The 21,717-nt window shown below is 37.0% G+C and overlaps 2 protein-coding genes and 1 pseudogene across 2 annotated transcripts; 2 read left to right on the top strand and 1 right to left on the bottom strand.

Annotated features, from left to right (window-relative positions):
- Positions 1–1,106: 1,106 nt before the first annotated feature.
- Positions 1,107–2,024, top strand: Tas2r8 (taste 2 receptor member 8). Its single transcript, XM_015489637.1, has one exon. The coding sequence runs from the start codon at positions 1,107–1,109 to the stop codon at positions 2,022–2,024; it is 918 nt and encodes a 305-aa protein (XP_015345123.1).
- A 3,650-nt stretch (positions 2,025–5,674) lies between these two features.
- Positions 5,675–6,604, top strand: LOC107145138 (taste receptor type 2 member 7-like). Its single transcript, XM_015488948.1, has one exon. It carries the CDS (start codon positions 5,675–5,677, stop codon positions 6,602–6,604), a length of 930 nt encoding a protein of 309 aa, XP_015344434.1.
- A 10,850-nt stretch (positions 6,605–17,454) lies between these two features.
- LOC107145137 lies at positions 17,455–18,680 on the bottom strand (annotated as a pseudogene).
- Between the last annotated feature and the right edge of the window lie 3,037 nt (positions 18,681–21,717).

The following is a 21,717-nucleotide window of genomic DNA, read 5'->3' as shown; positions in this document are numbered from 1 at the left end:
ATCTTCCAAGCACCCTGGATTATTATGATTTGTATTACCCACATTCAAACATTTTGTGGGATAAGTCATGTTTCCCAAAAAGGAGAATCAATCTAATTTAATGGTAGGTTTAGTCCTACTCCCTGGAAATACTACTTCATTTTAAAAATATATATTTTTATGTGATTGCCCTATCTAGAGACATGACTGTAATGCTATGAGATGGTAAGTCTTATCAAAAGAAATGTATTGGAACTAGAATAAAATGTAAATTTCCTTAATTTTAAAGGACAATGCTTAATATCCAAAAGAGAATGTTTTAAGTTGTGATCCATCTTTGTGAGCACTTCTAACATTAAATAAAACTATAGACAACAAATCTTTGTCAGGCAGTTTTACTTCTAATAAACAACTGCACAGAAAAAATTCTTAGTAACTATTGCCAGGTGCCTGTCTGGCTAGTAACAATTTGTCATTTATAATGAGACTTGTATCATAACCTTCCCTAATTGATCATCTAATGAAGACAAAATTTATTATCCTCTGACTATTATTTCTGTATGATCTAATTGTACTAATATTTTCTAAAACAAAATCCTGTTTCCAGAGTAGACATGACTTGTGGCTAATTTTAACTATGATGATTAAAATGAAGCTTCATTTACACATTTTTATTTTTAGTTAACACTTATGGGTTTTGTGTTTTTAATGACTCCTAATTCAAAATTCAACTTCACAGATCCAAGTTAAAAGAACCTACTTCAAGAAGCCTATTGCAAATTCATGAAATAAATTATCTGAATTTGCATGAGAGCACTTTCAACCGAATGCTTCAGTTATCACTCACTAAAGGTAATAATTATAATCTTTACAGTCTAAAAAAGAAAGAAAGAAAAAAGACAAGACATTTGTTCAGATCAAACTGTTGGTTTAGTCTTTATGAATGTAAAAATGATCCTATCTCAGGTGAGATCTTGGTGCTCCAGGAAGGGGATCAATGTCAAAATAACGACAGATGAAAACATTATGTCATGCTTTAAAGAATGTATTAATCATGTTTTAACTCATCATCTGTAAACTAAACCATTTGCAGTGATATTGGAGATTAGAATATTCTCTCTACAAACATGTTCAGTACCAAAGATATCTTTACAATTGTGATCACTGCAGAATTCATAATAGGAATGTTAGGCAATGGATACATTGGACTAGTCAACTGGATTGACTGGATTAAAAAGAGAAAGATCTCATCAGTTGACTATGTCCTGTCCAATTTAGCTATCTCAAGAATGTGTTTGATTGCAATTATAGTACTACATGGTATTTTGGTAACACTATACCTAGATGTGTATGAAAATCAGAAAATACACATAGTTGTTAACAGCCTCTGGACATTCTTTAACTACTTAAGTATGTGGTTTACAACCTGTCTGAATGTCTTCTATTGCCTCAAGATAGCCAATTTCTCCCACCCATTTTTTCTCTGGCTGAGGTGGAAAACTGATAGAATGGTTCACTGGGTCCTGCTGGGATGCTTCACCATCTCCTTTGCGGTTGGCATTATAGTATTCCCAATAGTGACTTATGGTTATAAGCTTCATTACCTTATAAAAGATACAGGAAACATCACTGAAATGAGTAAAATTCAATACTTTGAGCCAATAACTTTATTTAACCTGTTTGCTCTGGTACCATTCATTTTTTCACTGATCTCATTTTTTCTTTTAATAATATCCCTAAGAAGACATATTAACCAAATGAAAATGAATTCTAAAAGTTGTAGAGACCCCAACACACAGGCTCATGTGAAAGCCATGATAATTATAACTTCATTCTTCTTCTTCTTTTTTATTTACTGTGTGTTTTCTCTTTTAGTGACCTTTAGCTATCTTATAACAGAACAAATGTTAGCTATAATGGTTGGAGAGGCTGTAGCAATTCTCTATCCATCAGGACACTCAGTTATTTTAATTTTTGGAAATAATAAACTGAGGCAGCCATCTGTCAGGATGCTGACATGTAGAAAAATAGCCTGCATGATGTGAAATATTGGATTTATAAATAGACTTTAAAAGCAAATCTTATTTTCTCAATAAAAAAAGCAAACCTTCTTTTCTGATTTAAAATAAATACAATTTTTTTCTTGGGAAGCTGAGGAGGATCATTTGAGCCCAGGAGTTTGAAGACAGCCTGGGCAACCAAGTGAGACCCTGTGTCAAAAATCAACAAAGAAACAAACAAAAAATGGGCCTATTCTTATTGTTTTTCCAGTTATGCCATTTATTTTGGATGCATATCTTTAGGCACTCCAGGACCTAATGAATAAATCCTTTGCTGTGTATAGTTCAGACTTTCTCATCTTTGTATTCCCTTTCCTCTAAGAATGTCAGGGCTCATGCATCTCTTCTTATCCTCTGAAGACAAATGTTAGGTCTGTGTTGCCTTGTTAACTTCTCTAAGATTTTACTTTGGCCTATGATAAACTGCATCTGGGCTACACTTTTCAGTTTCCCCTTTCTTCTGTCATACATTTTCAGTCTGGCCCTTAATTGTGCTCCATTCACATCTCTGCTGCACCACTTCCATTTGACTGATTAACTAGTAATTCAAAACTCCCCTGCCTGGTCTATGGTTTAGTTTCCTGAGTGATGCTTTAGGTCATCTCTGTGTCAGTAATTTCTGGTTGACTTTATTCTAGCACTTGCTATTCATTGCCCTTAAAATCAAGTTTCTTCACAAAGAATCTGCTTCTCAGACAACACCTGTTTAGGAAGAGAATCTATGCAAAAGCCGTTTCCTAAGTACTCTTTACAATCTGGATAAAAGAATGAGCATAACTAATATCAGTCATGTTATTCTGTTCAAGTTCCTTTAAAAAAAAAAAAAAGATGAGCGAGGAGTTTCACTCTTGACTTAAGGAAAAAAATGTAAAAAATTTAACATATAGCATGGAATATACATATACATTCTCTCTCTCTCTCTCTCTCTCTCTCTCTCTCTCTCTCTCCAATATCTGTCCATGACACATATAGGGCAAGTTACAAAAAAAAAAGTAGGAAAATGAGATTACTAATAAACCGTGGTTTTGCTGTGAGGATGAAGTCCTTCCTCATTAGGATGTTTGAGAAGTCAGGTCTGTTCTGATCTGGCTGTGCATTTTTGTGCTTACTCCCACCATTTTCTGTCTAATCCTGGTCTACTCCATTTCCTTGTATTATAGCTAAAAATACGAATTAGCTAAACTTTAATCACTTTGCTTACCATTGTGTAAAATTCACTTTGTAAAATACTCTTAATTATAGCCGTTAATAGTATATACATTTTATTGATTGTATTTGTAATATGTTAGTCACTTATATTGCTTTTTATTGTACAAGACAAGAAGATTTATGGGAGTAGGGTTTGGGGTTGTGGCTTAGTGGTAGAGCACTTGCTTCATACGCATGAGGCCCTGGGTTCGATCCTTAGCACTACATAAAAATAAATAAATAAAAATATCAGGGGTAATTGTGATAGTAGAATGAATTAGACTTTATTATCTTATATACATATATGATTACACAACCTGTGTAATTCATTTGCAACCAGACAAATGAGAAGTTATAGTCCATATATGTATGATGTGTCAAAATGCATTATACTGTCATGTATGACTAATTAGAACAAATAAAAATATATATTAATAAAAAAGAAGATTCATGTTTTTTGTTGCAATATATTAATATATTCTAGAACAAACCTTTGAAGTCTATGCTGGTTTGAACATTATATTTTTCTGTAGGTTTAGATAAAATAAATGTTTTATAAGATTAGTGCTTCTGGGAAAGTTTTATCTCATTAGTCTGAAGTTTCTTCTTCCATGTTTTGTTTTCTGTCTCTCTGTTTTCAAGTTTCTCCAATGACTCAGTGATTGGGGTTTGAAAGCATGTGACAAAATGCTCACCTGTGGAATTTTTTTTTTCTCTTTTTCCTCTTAACTGTACCATAACCTAACTTTCATGCTGTATGAAACTGGCATGCACAAAATCTATACTTATGTGCAAAAACAAAATAAAATATTGAAATTTTCTGAAAATTATTTGGTTGACACTGTTATGTATAGTTACGTCAATAAAATTAATGAAAAAGAAAAAAATTATTTGAGTAATTTAAAAAATTATTTGACTAAATAAAGCACTTATTTACCGAGATAACTATGGAGTAGAAATTATGTGCCTGGGACAGGCACAAGATAAAAGAAAGCATTCACCTATGAACATGGCTACATTATCTGCAATTTACCCCCAAATCAAGATGGCATTTAAGGAATGAAGTTTTCTCCTTTAAGGAAAGAAGAGAGAAGTCATACAACTCCAGGAAGGTGTAAATACCCAAAAATTATTCCACAGAAGATTTATAATTTTTCAGTAAATCTAAATTAAAGAAACTATTTTAAAACAGGAGTTAGTCTATAGAGAAGTGGTTTATTTAATATTCATTCTTGTGCTAGAAAGGAAAAAGGTCTGGAAACTTAGAAGCAATTTGATATGGAGAGAGTAGAGAGGAAAATAAAATGCAGAATTTTATGCTCATCTTTCTCAAGGGCCTTTGAACACACTTTATTTTTTTAAGAGTTTTATTGAGGTACAACTGAAAAACCGCATATCTTTAGTGTATACAATGTGATGAATTTGGACATATGCTAATACCATAACACCACCACCACAATCAAGGTAATGGACATATCCAACACCTGCTAACGTTACCTTGAAATCATTTTAAATGAAAAGGAAAACGAAATACAATCAATAGTCATGTTTATCATGACTCCTTTACCTTATTATATCTAGCATCATAAATTCTGACCAATAAATGCCACTTAACCAATTAAGATGACACATTATTATTTTAAGACACTGTACCATATAATTGTTCACCTGAACAACCAAGAAAATAAACTTAAAATTTGGAAGGTCCAAATAATCTATATTTAGTGTTCATCTTTTATATTTTCTGAAAATGTATAATTCTCATTGTGTGCCCAAATTTGGGATTCTTTATTAATAATCAGCATGCTCATTCAACAAGGCAGAGATACTTCCACAAATCTAAGTTTTTGACAATTTTCTAATTTTCAAAGTCTCGAGGTTTAGGTTTGCCAGATAAAATATAATATGCACAAATTTTATTTAACTTCAGGACTTCCTGAAAGTTCTGATCTTATGCAACTTGGCATATACACCAAAAAATTTCTCATCATTTATTACCTAAAACTCAAATCTCCATGGGAATCCTCTATTTTTATTTGCTAAATCTGGCAACCCTCTTGAGAGCACTAGTATGCATCAAGGATTAATGAAACCAAAATTCATATAACTTAGCCTCAGAAAGACAGTGCAGGACTATGAAAGGGTATTGGCTCAATTTGCATCTTAGCAAACACTAGCTCAGCCTAAATTAACTATATGTAGAAAACAATAGCTTCTGAGAAGGTAAATGGACATACAGCATCTAGGCTAAAGATGGCCACACACAGCGTTCATCAGCACTAATTAGGATTTAATGAAGATAGCTACAGTCTTCATTTCTTGTTCCAGTCTTCAAGGCAAGACCACAATAAAAGAGGTAACGATTACAGCAAAATCCAAGAACCAGGTGTAGATACCAAACTGCTTCAGGTCCACTAGAAAGTAACTGGGTATTTCTCTATCTAAGCATGCTGGAGAGAATTTTGTTGCTCATAGCAGTTGGAGAGTTTTCAGTGGGGATCTTGGGGAATGCTTTCATCGCCTTGATAAACTTCATGAACTGGGTTAAGAATAGGAAGATTGCCTCCATTGATTTAATCCTCACAAGTCTGGCTATATCCAGAATTTGTCTATTGTATATAATATTATTAGACTGTTCTATATTGGTGCTGTATCCAGATGTCTATGCCACTGGTAAACAAATGAGAATCATTGACTTCTTCTGGACCCTAACCAACCACTTAAGTGTCTGGTTTGCCACCTGCCTCAGCATTTTCTATTTCTTCAAGATAGCAAACTTTTTCCACCCCCTTTTCCTCTGGATGAAGTGGAGAATTGACAGGGTGGTTCTCAAGACTCTACTGGGGTGCTTGGCCTTCTCTGTGTTTATTAGTCTTCCAGTCACTAAGAATTTGAATGATGATTTCAGACACTGTGTGAAGGCAAAGTGGAGAAGAAACTTAACTTTGAAATGCAGAATAAAGAAAACCACATATGCCTCTACCAAGATATATCTCAACCTGGTAACACTATTTCCCTTTTTTGTGTCCTTGATCTCATTTCTCCTCTTGATCCTCTCCCTGTGGAGACACACCAGGCAGATGCAGCTCAATGCCTCAGGGCACAGAGATTCCAGCTCAGAAGCCCACGTGGGAGCCATGAAAGCAGTCATCTCCTTCCTCCTCCTCTTCATCATCTACTATTTGGCCTTTCTTATAGCCACCTCCAGCTATTTTATGCCAGAGACTGAATTAGCTGTCATTTTTGGTGAGTTGATTGCTCTAATCTATCCCTCAGGCCATTCATTTATCCTGATCCTGGGCAACAATAAATTAAGACAAGCATTTTTAAGGGTGTTTTGGAAAGTGAAGTATATTCTAAAAAGAAGAAAAATTTAACAAACAGATCTGAGAAGAAGCTATAATTCTCCAGGACAAAGAATTAGAAGAGGTTTCTTAATTATCTTCAGTTCTTGCATTAATTTTAGTTTCATGTGGTTAAGTATTCAAAATTTATTTAGCACATTTATAATTGTAACTTAGGAAATCTCATGTAAACTGACTTTGTCTCTATATCTTTCTCTTTCTTCCTCTTTTCAGAGTTGATTCTTTAAACTATGTTTTAAAGCAAATTATAATCAATATCCTAACATAAACCATGAAAGGGGAGGGCATTTTCATTGCTTGTTCTAAATCATTTCTCCAGATGCAAATGTATAACCAATTCAAAACAACTGTAATAGCATCTTGCTGTGTTTGCATCCTTATGAAAAGCAGCCAATGTCATGATTCTTCTCAGATCATCGAATTAAGCTTCACCTTTGGAAAAGACTCAATCAAGTAACAATTCTTAATAAATTCTGTGGAATTGTATGAATATAGTAGTAATCAATACTGATTAGAATCACTGCTAGCATTATTTTAGGATCATAGACTAATTAATAAAAGATATTGTAGAAGCAACAGAAAGTTTGTGTAGAAATTCTCTGCAAAACAAAGAGCCTATTGTTTGCTTATTGAATAGAATTTCTCCACAAAAGACATGTGTAAGTTTGCTTTTATCAAGATACCATGATAAGATGAGAGCTTCAATCAAAACCTTAAATATCAAGATGTTAAAACTATCAACAAAACATTGATTCAATTCAAGTCATCTCTATATACCTGGACTGTATACATTTATAAGATCTGTTTGGGACATTCCATCAAAAACATATTATTTGTATATGGCAAAGATATTGTGGAGAGATCAACTCTGTTAATAGCCAGCCTAAAGTAGTCATGAGCTTTGTGTACATAAAAGAAAATATTTACAAATAAAGACATTAAATAGTCTCATCAATAGATTTGTTTAAAATCAAAATGAATTTTATACTATATTCAGGTATTCATTTATCTTTTCTGAAAATATGATAGAAAGGATAGAGTATAATAGAAAGGATATAGATCAATTAAATTGACAAATTTCTTAAGGTTTATTGAGTGTCTTGTAAGTTAAAGAAATAGAAAGTTAGATGCATAGCCTATAGTTTGTATTTCTTTAAATAGTGCCCAAAAGGATACCAGTCCCTGCTCCTGACACAGCTAAGGCCTAGTTTATATGGATTTACATACACAAAAACAAAAGAACTCTGAGGGCTGATGGAAATGTGGAAAGCTTCAGCTTTGATGTTCTTATATTGTGAGCCCTGGAAATGTGACCAGCCACCTATGCCTTGAATGCAGCAACTCATTATTCTATTTCTCTGTGAACAGTGTCAGTCAAGAGGAACTAAAGTGAGACCAGTGTATGTTTAAATATGTAATTTTCCTTACTTGTATGAAAGTAACATAGCCAGGGTTCATGGTTTCTCTTCTGAGATTATGTTAGTTCTGAGAAATCATGCAAAGGTGAAAAGTTGAAAGAAGTATTTATACTGCTTCTCTTACTCCTAATATTTGGGGTAGAGTTTTCAGGTCTTCTCCATGAGAATGTAGTAAAGGAGCTACAGACAATGCAGCTTGTTTCCTTTCTTTGTGTTTTTGTCCTGTGCTTAATAGATACCTGTTCACACATTGAATGTCTGAGAGTCACACAGATAAAATGTAACATTCATGGAATGCACACTCCCCCACATTCCCCATGTTTTGACTGTTGCACTATAGTTGTACATAATAATGGGACCTCTTGTTACATATCCATACATTGCACATAATACAGCAATATAATCAGGCCAATGTCACTCCCCAGCACTTCTACACTTCCTCTCTACCTCTCACCCCACCCCCACCCCCATCTCTCTCCTCTACTGATCTCTCTTTGATTTTCATGAAATACCCCCTATATACCTGTCTTTGCCTTTTTCTTATCTAGTTCCCATATATAGGGAAAACATTCAACCCTTGACCTTCTGACTGGCTTTTTCCATTTAATACAATATTCCTAAGTTTCATTCATTTTTCTGCAAATGACTTAGTTTCATTTTTTTATAGCTGAATAAAACTTCATTGTGTATGTATAGCATATCTTCTTTATCCATTCACCCATTGATGGACACCTAGTTTGGTTCCATAGTTTGGCTTTTGTGAATTGTGCTGCAATAAATATGTGTATGCATGTATCACTGTAGTATGATGACTTTAATTCTTTAGGATAAATACCAAGGAATGGTACAGCTGGGTCAGGTGAAGACAAGTGCATGGAGTACTGCATACATGGCATACTTTAAGGGCATCTGAGTGGCAAACCACTCCCCCGGGCTAGGCATGTGAACAGCAAACTGCTCACCCTGTAGGCACAGCCCTGGCATGTGTTACAGTCCCTGTGCTTGCTCCATGGCCCCCTCCTGGATTGGTTGCTGCAGGAACAGTTGGCTAGAAATTGTATTGGTGGCTGCCTGTAATCTGCGTAGCTACTGTCTGAGTATACATACATGGTAACCGCGCAATAAAATCAGACCTGCTTCCTGCTTAGTCCCTGGAAGTTTGATTAGCGACTCGGCAGCCACACTCTCTTCTACCCTGTTCCATGGACCTCCTTGCTGGACTAGACAGAGCCCATGCAGGGTCATATGGTGGTTCCATGCCTGGTGTTTTGAGGAACTTCCATACTGATTTCCACAGTGGCTGAATTAATTTACAGTCCCACCAATAGTGTAAAAGTGTTCCTTTTTCTCCATATCCTCTCCAGATTTATTATTATTTGTATTCTTGATGACTGCTGTTCTGACTGGTGTGAGATAAAATTTCAATGTAGTTTTGACTTGCATTTCCTTAATTGCTGAATATGTTGAACATTTTTTTATAAATTTGTTGCCCATTTGTATTTTTTTCATTTGAGAGTTGTCTGTTTAATTCATTTGCCCATTTCTTAATTGAGTTATTTTGGTTTTTGATATAAAGCTTTTTAAGTTCTTTATATATTCTGGATATTAATCCTCTGTCAAAAAGAGTAACTAGCAAAGAGTTTCTTGCATTCTGTAGGTCCTGCATTCTTCTTGCATTCTATAGATTCCTAATTGTTTCCTTTGGAGAATGTACACTTTTTAAATAATCCCTCTGTCAGGACCCTATTCTCAGCAATGGAGATGCAAAGGTGAATGTAGCATTTTTACCATCCTTAGGAGCTCAGAATCTAATGGTTGATGATGCTTGGACATAACCATAGTCACTATCAGAAGGGGGGCAAAGAGGATATTCTGAAAGCCCATAGCAGGGAAGGAAAGGAAAGTTCTCATAAAGGAAGTGACAAGGGATTTGTTTGTTTGTTTGTTTGTTTAGTACCAGAGATTGAACCCAGGGACACTTAACCACTGAGCCACATCCCTACCCATCCCTTTTTTTTTTTAATTTTTAAATTTTGAGTCAGCTTCTCAATAAGTTGCTTGGGGCCTTGCTAAGTTGCTGAGGTTGGCATTGAACTTGTGATCCTCCAACCTCAGTCTCCCGAGTTGTTGAAATTACAAGTGTGTGCCTCCATGCCCAGCATAACATAGGATCTTGACCATGGACATTGGAGAGTGGAGGAAGGTATAATGAAACCATGGCTAACTCTATGCATTATCACAGTATTTTCAGTGGTTTAGGAACACTGAGTAATACAGTAAGATTTAAATGAAGATTAAAAACAGAAAGTTTCTTTCACTTTCATCCTTACCTATGATAAGTTTTCAGACATTTCTACCCTTAGGTTTATATATCTTCGTATATTTTGCATTGTGATTGTTACTCAGGTCTACTCACAGTGTCTACTCACAGTGTGGTCATATTATTTCAGAAGCTGGATAGAAATGAGAAATTATATCCCATCTGATTCAAATGTATGATATGTCAAGGTCATTGTACTGTCGTGTGTAACTAATTAAAATTTTAAAAAAAGAAAGTCCATCAGGGCATAGAGAAAAACATAAAACAATAAATTAATTCCTCTTCTGAGACAAAAGCTAGTTCTAAATATGATTCAGAATTAAACATAATAGTGAATATACAATTAAATAGAATTAAACATGTTTAATTTTCCTTTATGTTACCTTAAACTGTAATGTCTTCATTAATACTAGTACAAAAATAAAACTACTCATACCCTTGATGGAATTGGCCATTAAAGCCATCATTTTTACCCTCATCTGATTTTATATCAATCTTCTTAGACCACCTTCATTCACATGTGTATATTCCCCATAGATAAAATGATATTTTAACACTTAGTAAAACAAAAGAACTTCTAGGTTAAGCAGAATTCCTAGCTTGACTAGGAATTGAGGCCAGAAACTGAGAGATGCATGCCTGTGATGTCTTTTTCTATTGATCTCCATTCAGAAGCTTGGAAGATACAATGGAATAAATGTTATAATTTGTCTATGTTTCACACACCCAAAATAATCTCATAAGTGAATTGTCTCACTCCCCCCAGACACACACCCCGGGGCTTCTATAACAAAACACCACAAACTAGGGGGATAGGGTGTGGGAGCTTAATCAACAGAACCTTTTTTTTTCCTCAGAACCTTTTTTTCTTATGGTTCTGGATGATGGAAGTTTAAAGACAGGTGTGAGCAGAGCTGGTTCTTCCTGAGTGCTGTGAGGAACAATCTGTTCTGCCTCTACCCTAGCTTCTGGTATTCTTCAAAGCTTTCTCAAATCCCAGCTAAACAGAAATATAACTAAATGGCACATATGCTTTGAAATACTGACTGAGGTCAAGGAAATACACAAGTTAAATTTCTGTTTGAACTGAGAAAATGGTGTGTATATTGGTAATCTGGTTACTGGTTTCAAGAATAAAGTCTTTTGCTTTAAAACACTGGTGGTGCTTAAGTCCTTGTCTAATTATTAAAATCTGAGCTTTCTATAAACCTCCAATATACAGATGAGTTGGAGTCCAATCAAGACCCTATATCTCCCTGCATATTCTTATTCCTTGATGGAGATCTATCACCCTAGAAAGAAAACAAGAGCCAAGGCATTAATGCTGATGATTTTATTGGAGTCTTTGTGGGTATTTTTGATTTTTTTGTTTTTTGTTTGTTTTTGTTTTTTAGGGTACCAGGAATTGAACCCAGGGGCACTTAACCACTGAGCCACATCCTCAGTCCCTTTTATTTTATTTTTTATTTTGAGACAGGGTCTTACTAAGTTGCTCAGAGCCTTGCTAAGTTGCTGAGGCTAACTTTGAACTTGAGATCCTTCTGCCTCAGCCTCCTGAGCCACTGGAATTACAGATGTGTGCCACTTTGCCCAGCTTATTGGTTTTCTGAAGTTAGAGAAAGAAGGGCCACAAAGTTTACACTCCTGAAAAGTTTATAGTTGCCTGTTGATCTCCATCAATTTCTGAAACAAAAGAAGAATTTTAGGTAAGAATAATAAATTGGCTTGTGCATGACCTATGCCTGATATCTCTTCCATTAAGTAGTCTCACTAAAATACCTTACATTAAGAGAAAAAGGAGGAGAAAGAGGGGAAGGAAGAGAGGGGGCCAGAGGAAAAGGCAGGAAGAATGGAAGAAGAAAGGAAGATATTAAAGAAAAAAGAGAGAAGAGAAAGGGAGAGCTTGGAGAGCCTGCCAACCAACAGAAGAAGAAGAGAGTCAGAAACTCCAACAAGGTAGAAGGAACACTTGCTCTTGTGAAAGCAGAGGGTGTGTTCGTGTGTAAGGTTGGCCAGAGAGCAATATTGTTATGGACACATCTGGGAGAGAGTTTGAGAAAGAATAAAGTCAAGATTTAAAAACGGGAGACATGAGTAGAAATGAGAGATTTGGAGAATTTAAAAAGAAATTAATTAAATTACTGAAGGAAATACAGTCAGTACCTGAGACATCACTGGAGACCATCTTTAGTTGGTTTTCCACATCATTCACTGACAGGAGAGCTATTGCTCTGATCATCATGGTCACTTCTTCCATGATGACCACCCTGGCCACCTCTTCTGTGAAGACCACCCTGGCCACCTCTTCCAGGCTGACCTTTCTGGCCACTTCTTTCAGATTGGCCTTTCTGCCTACCCTGGTGACCCTGGTCTCTTTGGCCATCTCCCCTATGTCGCTTTCCATTTGAGCTCTCCTGTCCTCCATGGACAGTTTGGCCTCCTGGGCCATGCTGACGATCTTGGCCTTTCTTCCCACTTTTGCCCTTCTTGACACGCTGACCTGTGAGTTCTCTTTGATGTCTGACTTGCAATTTCTCTGGTGTTTCTTCAGTTAATTCATCATCTGCTTAGAAGAAGCAACCAGATACAGAAAAAAAATGAGAAAAGAAAAAGAATAAAAAAATTAAAAAAGAAAAAGAATAACCATAAGCTTAATGAAGGCAAGTATGGAATGCACCATAGCCTATACTTAGTGAGAAGATATTTAGCTGTTTTAAAATGGTATTAGGTACTGACCAGGGCCCAGGGGCTAGAAAAGGGGCAGAGACATCCTGACCAGAGTGCACGTACTTCAGCACCTTTTGTTTGGTCCTTTACAATTAACTCTCCCCTCACAATTGGTGCATCTTTCACTATTCTATATTGCTGTCCATTCTGAACCTGGCATGATATACAAGAAAACCATCCATAGGCCATAAGACTTCTCATTGTGCCTGAGAGAAACCACCAAATAAAGTCACATGGCCTACCCCTAGAAATATATGCTTTCTTGACACAAGTCCATTGAACAGGGGATAATTATCAGCCACCACATCCTTCCCAGTAGCAGAAAAATCACACAGCACCCACTCTGCTCTTTCTTCTAACATCTTCTACAGATTGCTCAGTCTACAGTTTCTCAAACAGAAGGTATAAAGAAAAATCACCCTACGTTGTCTCCTTTTGCAAATTTCTGGTTTCTGTGATTAAATTCCAGCCCTCATCATCTCTTGCATCAACTTTCAATCATTTCTTCAGGATCTTATGGGCACCACTCTTACTTACAATCATCCTTTGGTGGATTCAACATATATTTAATTGCATGCTCTATACATGTCACACACTAAAATTCAAAGCTTGAAAGACAAATCCTGTGACCTCAAGCTACTGGTTTTTCATTGTTGTCAGATCAACCAAAGAAATTCCCATTATAACTCTCTTATTCAAAAATCTCTTAGGCTGAATCATTTTGCTGATATGTGGATTTTAATTCACAATAAGTTAGGGGGGAAGAATAGAGGTATTTTGGACTAGACAGAGGGGAGTGAAGGGAAGGGAGTGGGAGGGGACAGGAGTAGGAATGATAGTAGAATGAATCGTCATTATTACCCTACATGCATATATGATTACATGACCTGTGTAACTCTACATCATGTACAACCAGATGAATGAGAAGTTATACCCCATTTATGTATGATGTGTCAAAAATGGATTCTACTGTCAAGTAAAACTGATTTGAACAAATAAAAATATATTTTAAAAAAATCTCTTTGTCTTGGTACATATATACAATGGAATATTACTGAGCCATAAGGAAGAATGAGATTATGGCATTTGCCAGTAAATGGATGGAACTAGGGATTATCGTGCTAAATGAAACAGGCCAATCCCCAAAAACCAAAGGCCAAATGCTCTCTCTGACATGTGGATGCTGACTTGCAATAGGTAGGGGTGGAGGGACAGGATTGGACAGGGTGCAAGTGTGGGAAGGGGGATGGGAATGGGACAGACAGTAGAATGAATTGAACATAACTTTCCTATGTTCATATGTGAATACACAACCAGTTAAGGTACACATCATGTACAACCACAGGAATGGGATCCTAATTAGAATAAGTTATAAAACGTATGTATAATATGTCAAGATACACTCTACTCTTATGTATAACTAAAAAGAACAAATAAAAATTTTAGAAGAGAGAGATATACACAAAAAAAACCTCTTTGTTGCCTATATAATAAATAACAAAATCAATTTGTTCGTCACAACATCTTTCATGACCCATATTTTCAACCTTATCTTCTATATTTATTTCAACCTTATTACAACACTCAAAGTTCCAAGAAGATTGAAAACACCACAATACATTCCCAGATTAAGCCATGTGTTTCTTCTGCTTTAGCCACCTCCCACTGTCCAAGGTCCACCGCCCATGCCACCTCCTGTATGAGGCCTTCCCTTTCTTCCCCTGTTCTGAAATCTCATAATATCTTCTTTTGCCCCTTTTCTTTTTCCATAGAAGCATATTTTCTTTTATATGAAAAAAAAAATGAAGGCCCAAAATACAGTTTGTGGAAGTAGCTATCAACAAGATGTTAAATTATTTTTCTTTTGCTTTGGTTGAAACAGCCTTAGGACAGCAGTCAGTTCTCCTTCTCACAGCATGTAAACACCATTTTTTCTTACTGAATAAACAAGTTTCAAGAAAAGAAACTAATTGTAAACTAAATCAAACATTTTACCAATAAATAGCTTGTTTTTTTTTGTTTGTTTGTTTATTAAAGGTAACCACTTCATCCTATAATCTTGGGCATAACATATATACCAATTTAAAATATCAAAATTTTCCCAAAATCATCATCACAGGTGTTAATGAAAAGAGTTCTGAAATGAAATTACTTTAATATATATTTTTAAATCCTAGTAACCAAACATAAATTTTAAAAGTTGGCATTTTCTATAATTATACATATTCTAAAATAAATGACTAATCCTATCTTACAGGGCATACTTCAAACTATTGTTGCCATTTCCATATATTCCCAAGGCAGTGGTTTAAAGGACATTTAGTATATCATATCTGAAACAAAGTTTACAATTCTTATTTACAGCTATGAAAAAGCAATTGAGTTCTATTTAAAACTGTAACCAATTATGAAATATACTTCAAAAATAAACATTTGGTCTGATAGTTTTAATATTAGTTAAAAACATTCTGCTGTTTGTTACTCATGGAAGTTACTTTAGTCCAATGTGCAAAAAAAAAAAAAAGTGCCACTGTCAGCTTTTCCTTAAAATACATAAAACCAACACTACCAATTACACACTTAGAAGATTTTAAATTTATTAAGTAAACTCACTGCAAATCCTTTATGGGTAAATAAAGTGCTGTACAGCACACAAAAGCTAGATGACATTCTGTTAAGTTCCACAAATGTATCTGAAAGTGCAAGTTGGTTTCTTATCCTAATTTTGATCCTAAATACAAATCTAATTTTAAAATTAAAAATTGTTTTGTGAGGTGGGGTTGTGGCTCAGTGGCAGAGCACTTGCCTCGCACATATGAGCACTGGGTTCCATCCTCAGCACCACATAAAAATAAACAAAATAAAGATTTTTTTTAATTGTTTTGCATCTGGCCTAGTAGCACAGACCTGTAATTCCAGTGTCTCCAGAAGGCTGAAGCAAGAGTATTGCAAGTTAAAGGCCAGCCTCACTAACTTAGCCAGACTGAGCCAATTAGCAGACTCTGCCTCAAATATAAATTTTAAAAAGGGAGGGAGGGGCTGAGGATGTGGCTCAGTGGTTAAGTGTTCCTAGGTTCAATTCCTGGTACCAAAAAAAAAAAAGAATTGTTTTGAAGCTGGGCATGGTGGTGTTCTCCTGTAATCCTAGTGACTCAGGAGGCTGAAGCAACTTCCAGGCCAGTTTGGGTAACTTTCTGAGACCCTACCTCAAAATTTAAAATAAGGTCTGAGTGTGTAGCTCATGGGTAGAGCACCCTGGGTTCAATCTCTAGCATGAAAGAGGAGGAGGAAGACAAGGAGGAAGACAAGGAGGAGCGGGGGGGAGGGAGGAAGGAGGGAGAGAGGAGGGAAGAGGAGAAGGAAGGAAGAGGAGGAGAAGGAGAGAGAAAGGTGGGAATGGTGATGTAGCTCAGTGGTAGAATATTTGCCTGGCATTTGTGAGGCCTAGGATTTCTACCACTGAATACAAAAACAAATAATAAAAATAAAAAACTGTTTTGATCTAGCAAATCTTGGAATTGTTGCACAGGTGAAAACTTTATCTCCTCTTGGCACTGGTCTCCTCCACAAATCCCTGCTGGTGCAAGGTAGCAAAGCTCCAAAAAAGAGGAATGTAGGAACTCAGCCCCAAGACCACCAGCATCCTGGTGAGCTTGCTCAGCCTCTGGTATGTGTGACTGCAGCTTTTAGGGTAGATACAGAACAATCAAAACGGATGAAGAAACACTTGAGCAAGACAACTACTACTTGTTACAAAAACAGTTAAAAACAGTGATATAAAAAATTAACAAACCAAATATAAACCTAATTCCATTCTGCATTTCCAGAACTTGGGTTCATACTTGCATAGGGTTCCTGATCAAGCACCTAATAGCACTGTCTGCATTTATATGAAATATATTGATTATTAGTAATAATTCACATGTAATTATGATGATGAAGAAATCAATTTATTCAATTATTACTCTGTGCAGTGCACTCACCAGTATAGTAAGTTTAGAGGAATCAAAAATGGAACAGTCTTTCACTGCTAAACTGGACATAGGGGTTCTCAAATTAAGATCATAAAAAGAAGGGGAGAGTGGAGTTTATTGGCAACACCACTAATAAACACCAAAGAGGACAGAAAAACTGACTAGAACTTAAGAATATCAGTTTCCTTGAAAAGTTTTTAAAACCAACCACTGCCTTATGCACAATATGTACAATATGTACAATATTCTGTTCGTTTCCACAAAAGCATAATTGCTGGCATTCTCTGATTATGATGGATGCAGTCTCAGTCTTGGCTTCCTAGGCACAGGAGGACTTCCGGCCCTACACCTCTAGCTTCAGGCTGTTTGGACTGCCGCTGCACTCAGCAGCCAGAAAGGTCCCTGCACCTGTTCGGTCTTGTTCTAGATGGCGCCAAGGATGACTAGTGACCTCTCTCTGGGCATATTGTTCTGGTGCCCCTTCAGATCAAATGCCTTGGCAAATGTTTTGGTGCAGGAGCCAACACAAAGGACTGTCCCCTCTCTGTCTCCTTTCATGGTCCTTGAGGTGGGACTTGTGTTTGAAGGCTTTGTCACACTTGTGACAGAATGACTGTCCTTTGTTTCTGTGAACTCTCTAGTGTTTCTTCAAAATAAATGATTTTCCACACAACTCACAACTACAGGCCCTATAATTCCATGTGGATTTTTAGGTGTTCTTCCAGGTGGACCTTCTTCTGTACATATTTCACAAACAAACATCCTGTCCATTGTGTGGAGTTTTTCCTGCTTCCTCAATCTGCTTTCATCAGGAAACATCTTAAAACTTGCTTGGCAGACAGTCAGCTCCCAGTGGTGACCATACAGGAAATACTCAAACTTCATGCCCCTGGCGGCTCTTGTCCAGCCTGGCACCTGTTCATCTTTCATGCCACGTGTTTCATCCTTAAATGTTAAAGCCTGAGGGTTCTGGAACCCTTAATCTTTGGACTCTGGGTTTTTCATGGATTTTACTTCCTGGTCATAGCAATTGACTTTTGCAACTTCCTTGATCCCCTGTTCTTTCAAAATCACTTCCTGAACCCTGACTGAAGTTGTAGGTCACTTACCGTCCTCCTGACATGCCATCAGAAGGACTGTCATCCTGATCTCCAATTTCTTCCACATCATCATCCTGAGTGTCAGCAGTCTCTCCAGTGGGGCAATTTATGTTGAGACACACTTCTCCTTGACTGACTGGTATTTTCATTAGAATTAGATGCATCTCACTTCTGAGAACAGAGTTTATCCAAAAATCAGATGCCAAGAATATGACTCAAGTACATCATTAACATCCCTCTTTTTCAGAGAAATCTTTGCTGTATACATGCAGATCTTGACTTCTTCAAATACACCAGAACAAAGAAAATTTACTATCTGTTTCCTAAGAGCTATTTACCTCCCTTTTTTTTTTTTTAAAGCTTTTTAACATAAGTGCTGCAGGCTGGGAGAACACATCTGTGTGCTCTGAATTTCACATCTTCAACCACAATTTTAATATCACAAAATTGTTCTTCAAGGCATTGTTTGTTTGGTGTTTTCAGGAGCAGAGTTTTAGAAGTGTTGTTATTTGGTTGGGTGGTTTCAGACATACTGATGAAAAACTCCATGAACAACTCAGTTGACTATTTTAATACCTGAAGCACCAAAATATTCAAAGTCTGATCATGGGCACACCAGACTTGTAGCCAGGCACAGTCACAGACACTGCACACACACACACAAGCTCCCTGCATTTACTAGCATGCAGGCTGGATTGGAATGGACACACAGTGCAGGAACACTTGGGTGGCAGTGTTTTGGCTTTTTTCTTTATGTTTTGTTTTTTTTAGTTTGGGGAAGAGCTGAGGTACAAAGGGTCCACATCCGTGATGGTAGCAGCCTTTCTCCTGCAGGTGCACAACCTGCCTTCCCAACTGTGAACCCTTTTGCCCCTTTTTCTGACAATATATCCAAGCATCATCTTCCAAAAGATTTTGAGTTCTTCAAGACCAATAACAATACTTCATTCACCTTTGTATTCCCAGAGCTGAGCAAAGATCCCTGCCAAGGGGATTGCTAAATATTAAATTTTACTGAAATAGTGGTGGAAGAATGCAGATAAAACCTTTCAGGAATTCCCAAATAGGCATGCCATCACAAAGAAAGCCAAGGACAGGACCTTAAACAAGAAAAAAAAATCAGAACAAGCAACCCCGTACTGAACCTCAGAACATTCTTAAATCCAAAGCAAATATCTCTCTCTCCCTCCTTTTCTCCCTCTCTCCCTCTCTTGTTTTTGGTTTGGATATATTTTCTTGGTTTCTGGTTTTAGATTTTATATTCCTTCTATGATATAGAACTAAAACTGTATGGCAGACTGATTGAGAAAGTAAGTTTTAAAGGTTAAATATAATGTTTTTATTCTTTAAAACTACGGGAATTTAGCCAGGTGTGGTGGCACATGCCTATAATCCCAGCAACTGGGGAGGGTGAGGCAGAAGGATCTCAAGTTCAAAGCCACTTAGCAAGGCCCTAAGCAACTCAGCAAGGCCCTAAGCAACTCAGAGAAACCCTGTCTCAAAACAAAATATAAAAAAGGGCTTGGGATGTGGCTCAGTGGTTAAACATCCCTGGGTTCCATCCCGCGTACCAAAAAAAAAAAAAAGAACTACAGGAATTTTAAATTATATCAGTAACTCAGAGGCTCCTAGACTCCATTTAGAAAAACTCTCAATAACTTATTTGAATTCAAAATAGCTCACATGGCATTTGAGGCTCTTCTTCCTTTTGAGCAGCTCCTGAAAAGAAAGAACAAAGGAAGGATGAAATTTGAAATGATGTTAGAAAGTGAATGGAAGCATCACTGACAAGTCAGGAACTAGAAAAAAATCACTAAGCATAAAGACTTTTGTTAAGCAATCAAATTGTTTGTTAATTCATTTTTATTCAATTCTGCTATTGCTCTCTCATGTACTCTGGTTCTTATTTTATATCTTTCTTCTACACCCACTCCTTCACTCATATCATTTAAACTGACTTCAAATTCCTCAATTGAAGTGTGCATGATTAATAATGGCTTTAAAATTCATGTATTCAGAAAAATCAGCTTGTAAGCAGATGTCAGGGCTTTTGAATTAAAAAATGAGTCATTAGTGCTAAAAGTTCAGAGTGGAATAACAAAGTGCAATGGTAAATGCACTCATGAAAAAACTATACTACTTTAGGTAAATTATGGGATATCTTTATGCTTTTAGTTAGTTATATGTCAATGGAGAAGAAATCTTTGCAAATGTAAAGGGCTTACTTTACTCAGTTGCTAGCCGTTGTTTGCAGAAGGATTTGGAGAAATTCATGCCTATGCTCTGCTCATGTCCAGACACTGTTTGAATCTCTGATACAAGGGGTCCCAGTGTGAAAAGAAAGGAGATGGTGCATATTTAACACATCACTGAGGACTACTGAAACATATGGTCTTGTTATTCCTTGTGCCCTTTAGGACTCCCTAAACCAAATTTTTTTTTGTACTTGTAGTTAACCTAGGGGCACTTAATCACTGAGCCACATTTGCAGCCCTTTTTTATATTTTATTCAGAGATAGGGTTGCTCAGGGCCTCTCTAAATTTCTGAGACTAGCTTTGAACTCATGATCCTCCTGCCTCAGCCTCCTGAGTCTCTGAGATCACAGGTATATGTCACCACTCCAAGCTCCAATATTTAGGAACTTTTAAGAAACAACAGATTAAGAAAAAAGTATGATAGGTTCTGAAGAAAAAAGAAACATGCTGGGCATGGTGGCACACACGTGTAATCCCAGGGACTCAGGAAGCTGAGGCAGGAAGGTTGCAGGTCCAAAGCTAACCTCAGCAATTTAACAAGGCTGTAAGCAACCTAGCCAGACCCTGTCTCAAAATAAAAAGTAAAAAGGGCTGAGGATATTGCTCAGTGGTTACGTGCCCTTGGGCTCAATCTCTAGTGCCAAAAGAAAAAAAGAAAGAAAAGAAAAGAAAAACATATTTTAGTAAGGATTTACCTTTTTTTAGAAGAGATTCATGAAGTGTATCTAGGATTTTAGAAAGAAAAAAATAAATAAGAAGAGAGAATGGGAAGATGGCGGCGAGGGGAGTGCATTACCCCCGTGTGCTGCTTCACTGTGTGGGAGTATGACAAGTCAGGACGGCTAAAGGATATCTTGTTAGGAATTTCCAGCAATAGTGGGGTGCTCGGGAACCTGGAGGAAGGATTTCCATCGCACGAGGATCGGCTACGGGGACTCAAACGCGAGAGGTTTGTCGCACGGAGGGTAACTGCTTATTCAGCAAATCGCCCCGCGGCGAAAGTCTGCAGTGTGCGCTGGGATAGAGACGCAGGGTTACAGCGCTGCAGTTTCTGCCAGCCGCGCAAGCACCGTACTCAGGGCTGAATTCTGGGTTCCAGACGGGGGAAGGAAGCGGTCCTTCTCGGTTCTACACACCGGTCAGTCCACAGAGGAGGCCAGCAGCCACCATCTTGGTAAACTGACGTCACGTCCCCTGTTTTCGACTGACCGCAACTCATTCAGCCATAGATCAGGAATTCCAGGCTACAATTCGCCTGTGCTGCAACAGATGCTAGGGTTCTGCGCCTGGGTGCTACTAAGAACCTGAGCCTATCGGAGCGACGCCGAGC

This window comes from Marmota marmota, unplaced genomic scaffold (assembly GCF_001458135.2).
Source record: "Marmota marmota marmota unplaced genomic scaffold, marMar, whole genome shotgun sequence".
Lineage (NCBI taxonomy): Eukaryota > Metazoa > Chordata > Mammalia > Rodentia > Sciuridae > Marmota > Marmota marmota.
This window is presented reverse-complemented; position numbering and strand designations above follow the sequence as displayed.

Bases quoted from the DNA above. Each gene is read 5' to 3' on its own strand.
- LOC107145138 (XM_015488948.1), top strand. From the start codon at position 5,675: ATGCTGGAGAGAATTTTGTTGCTCATAGCAGTTGGAGAGTTTTCAGTG.
- Tas2r8 (XM_015489637.1), top strand. From the start codon at position 1,107: ATGTTCAGTACCAAAGATATCTTTACAATTGTGATCACTGCAGAATTC.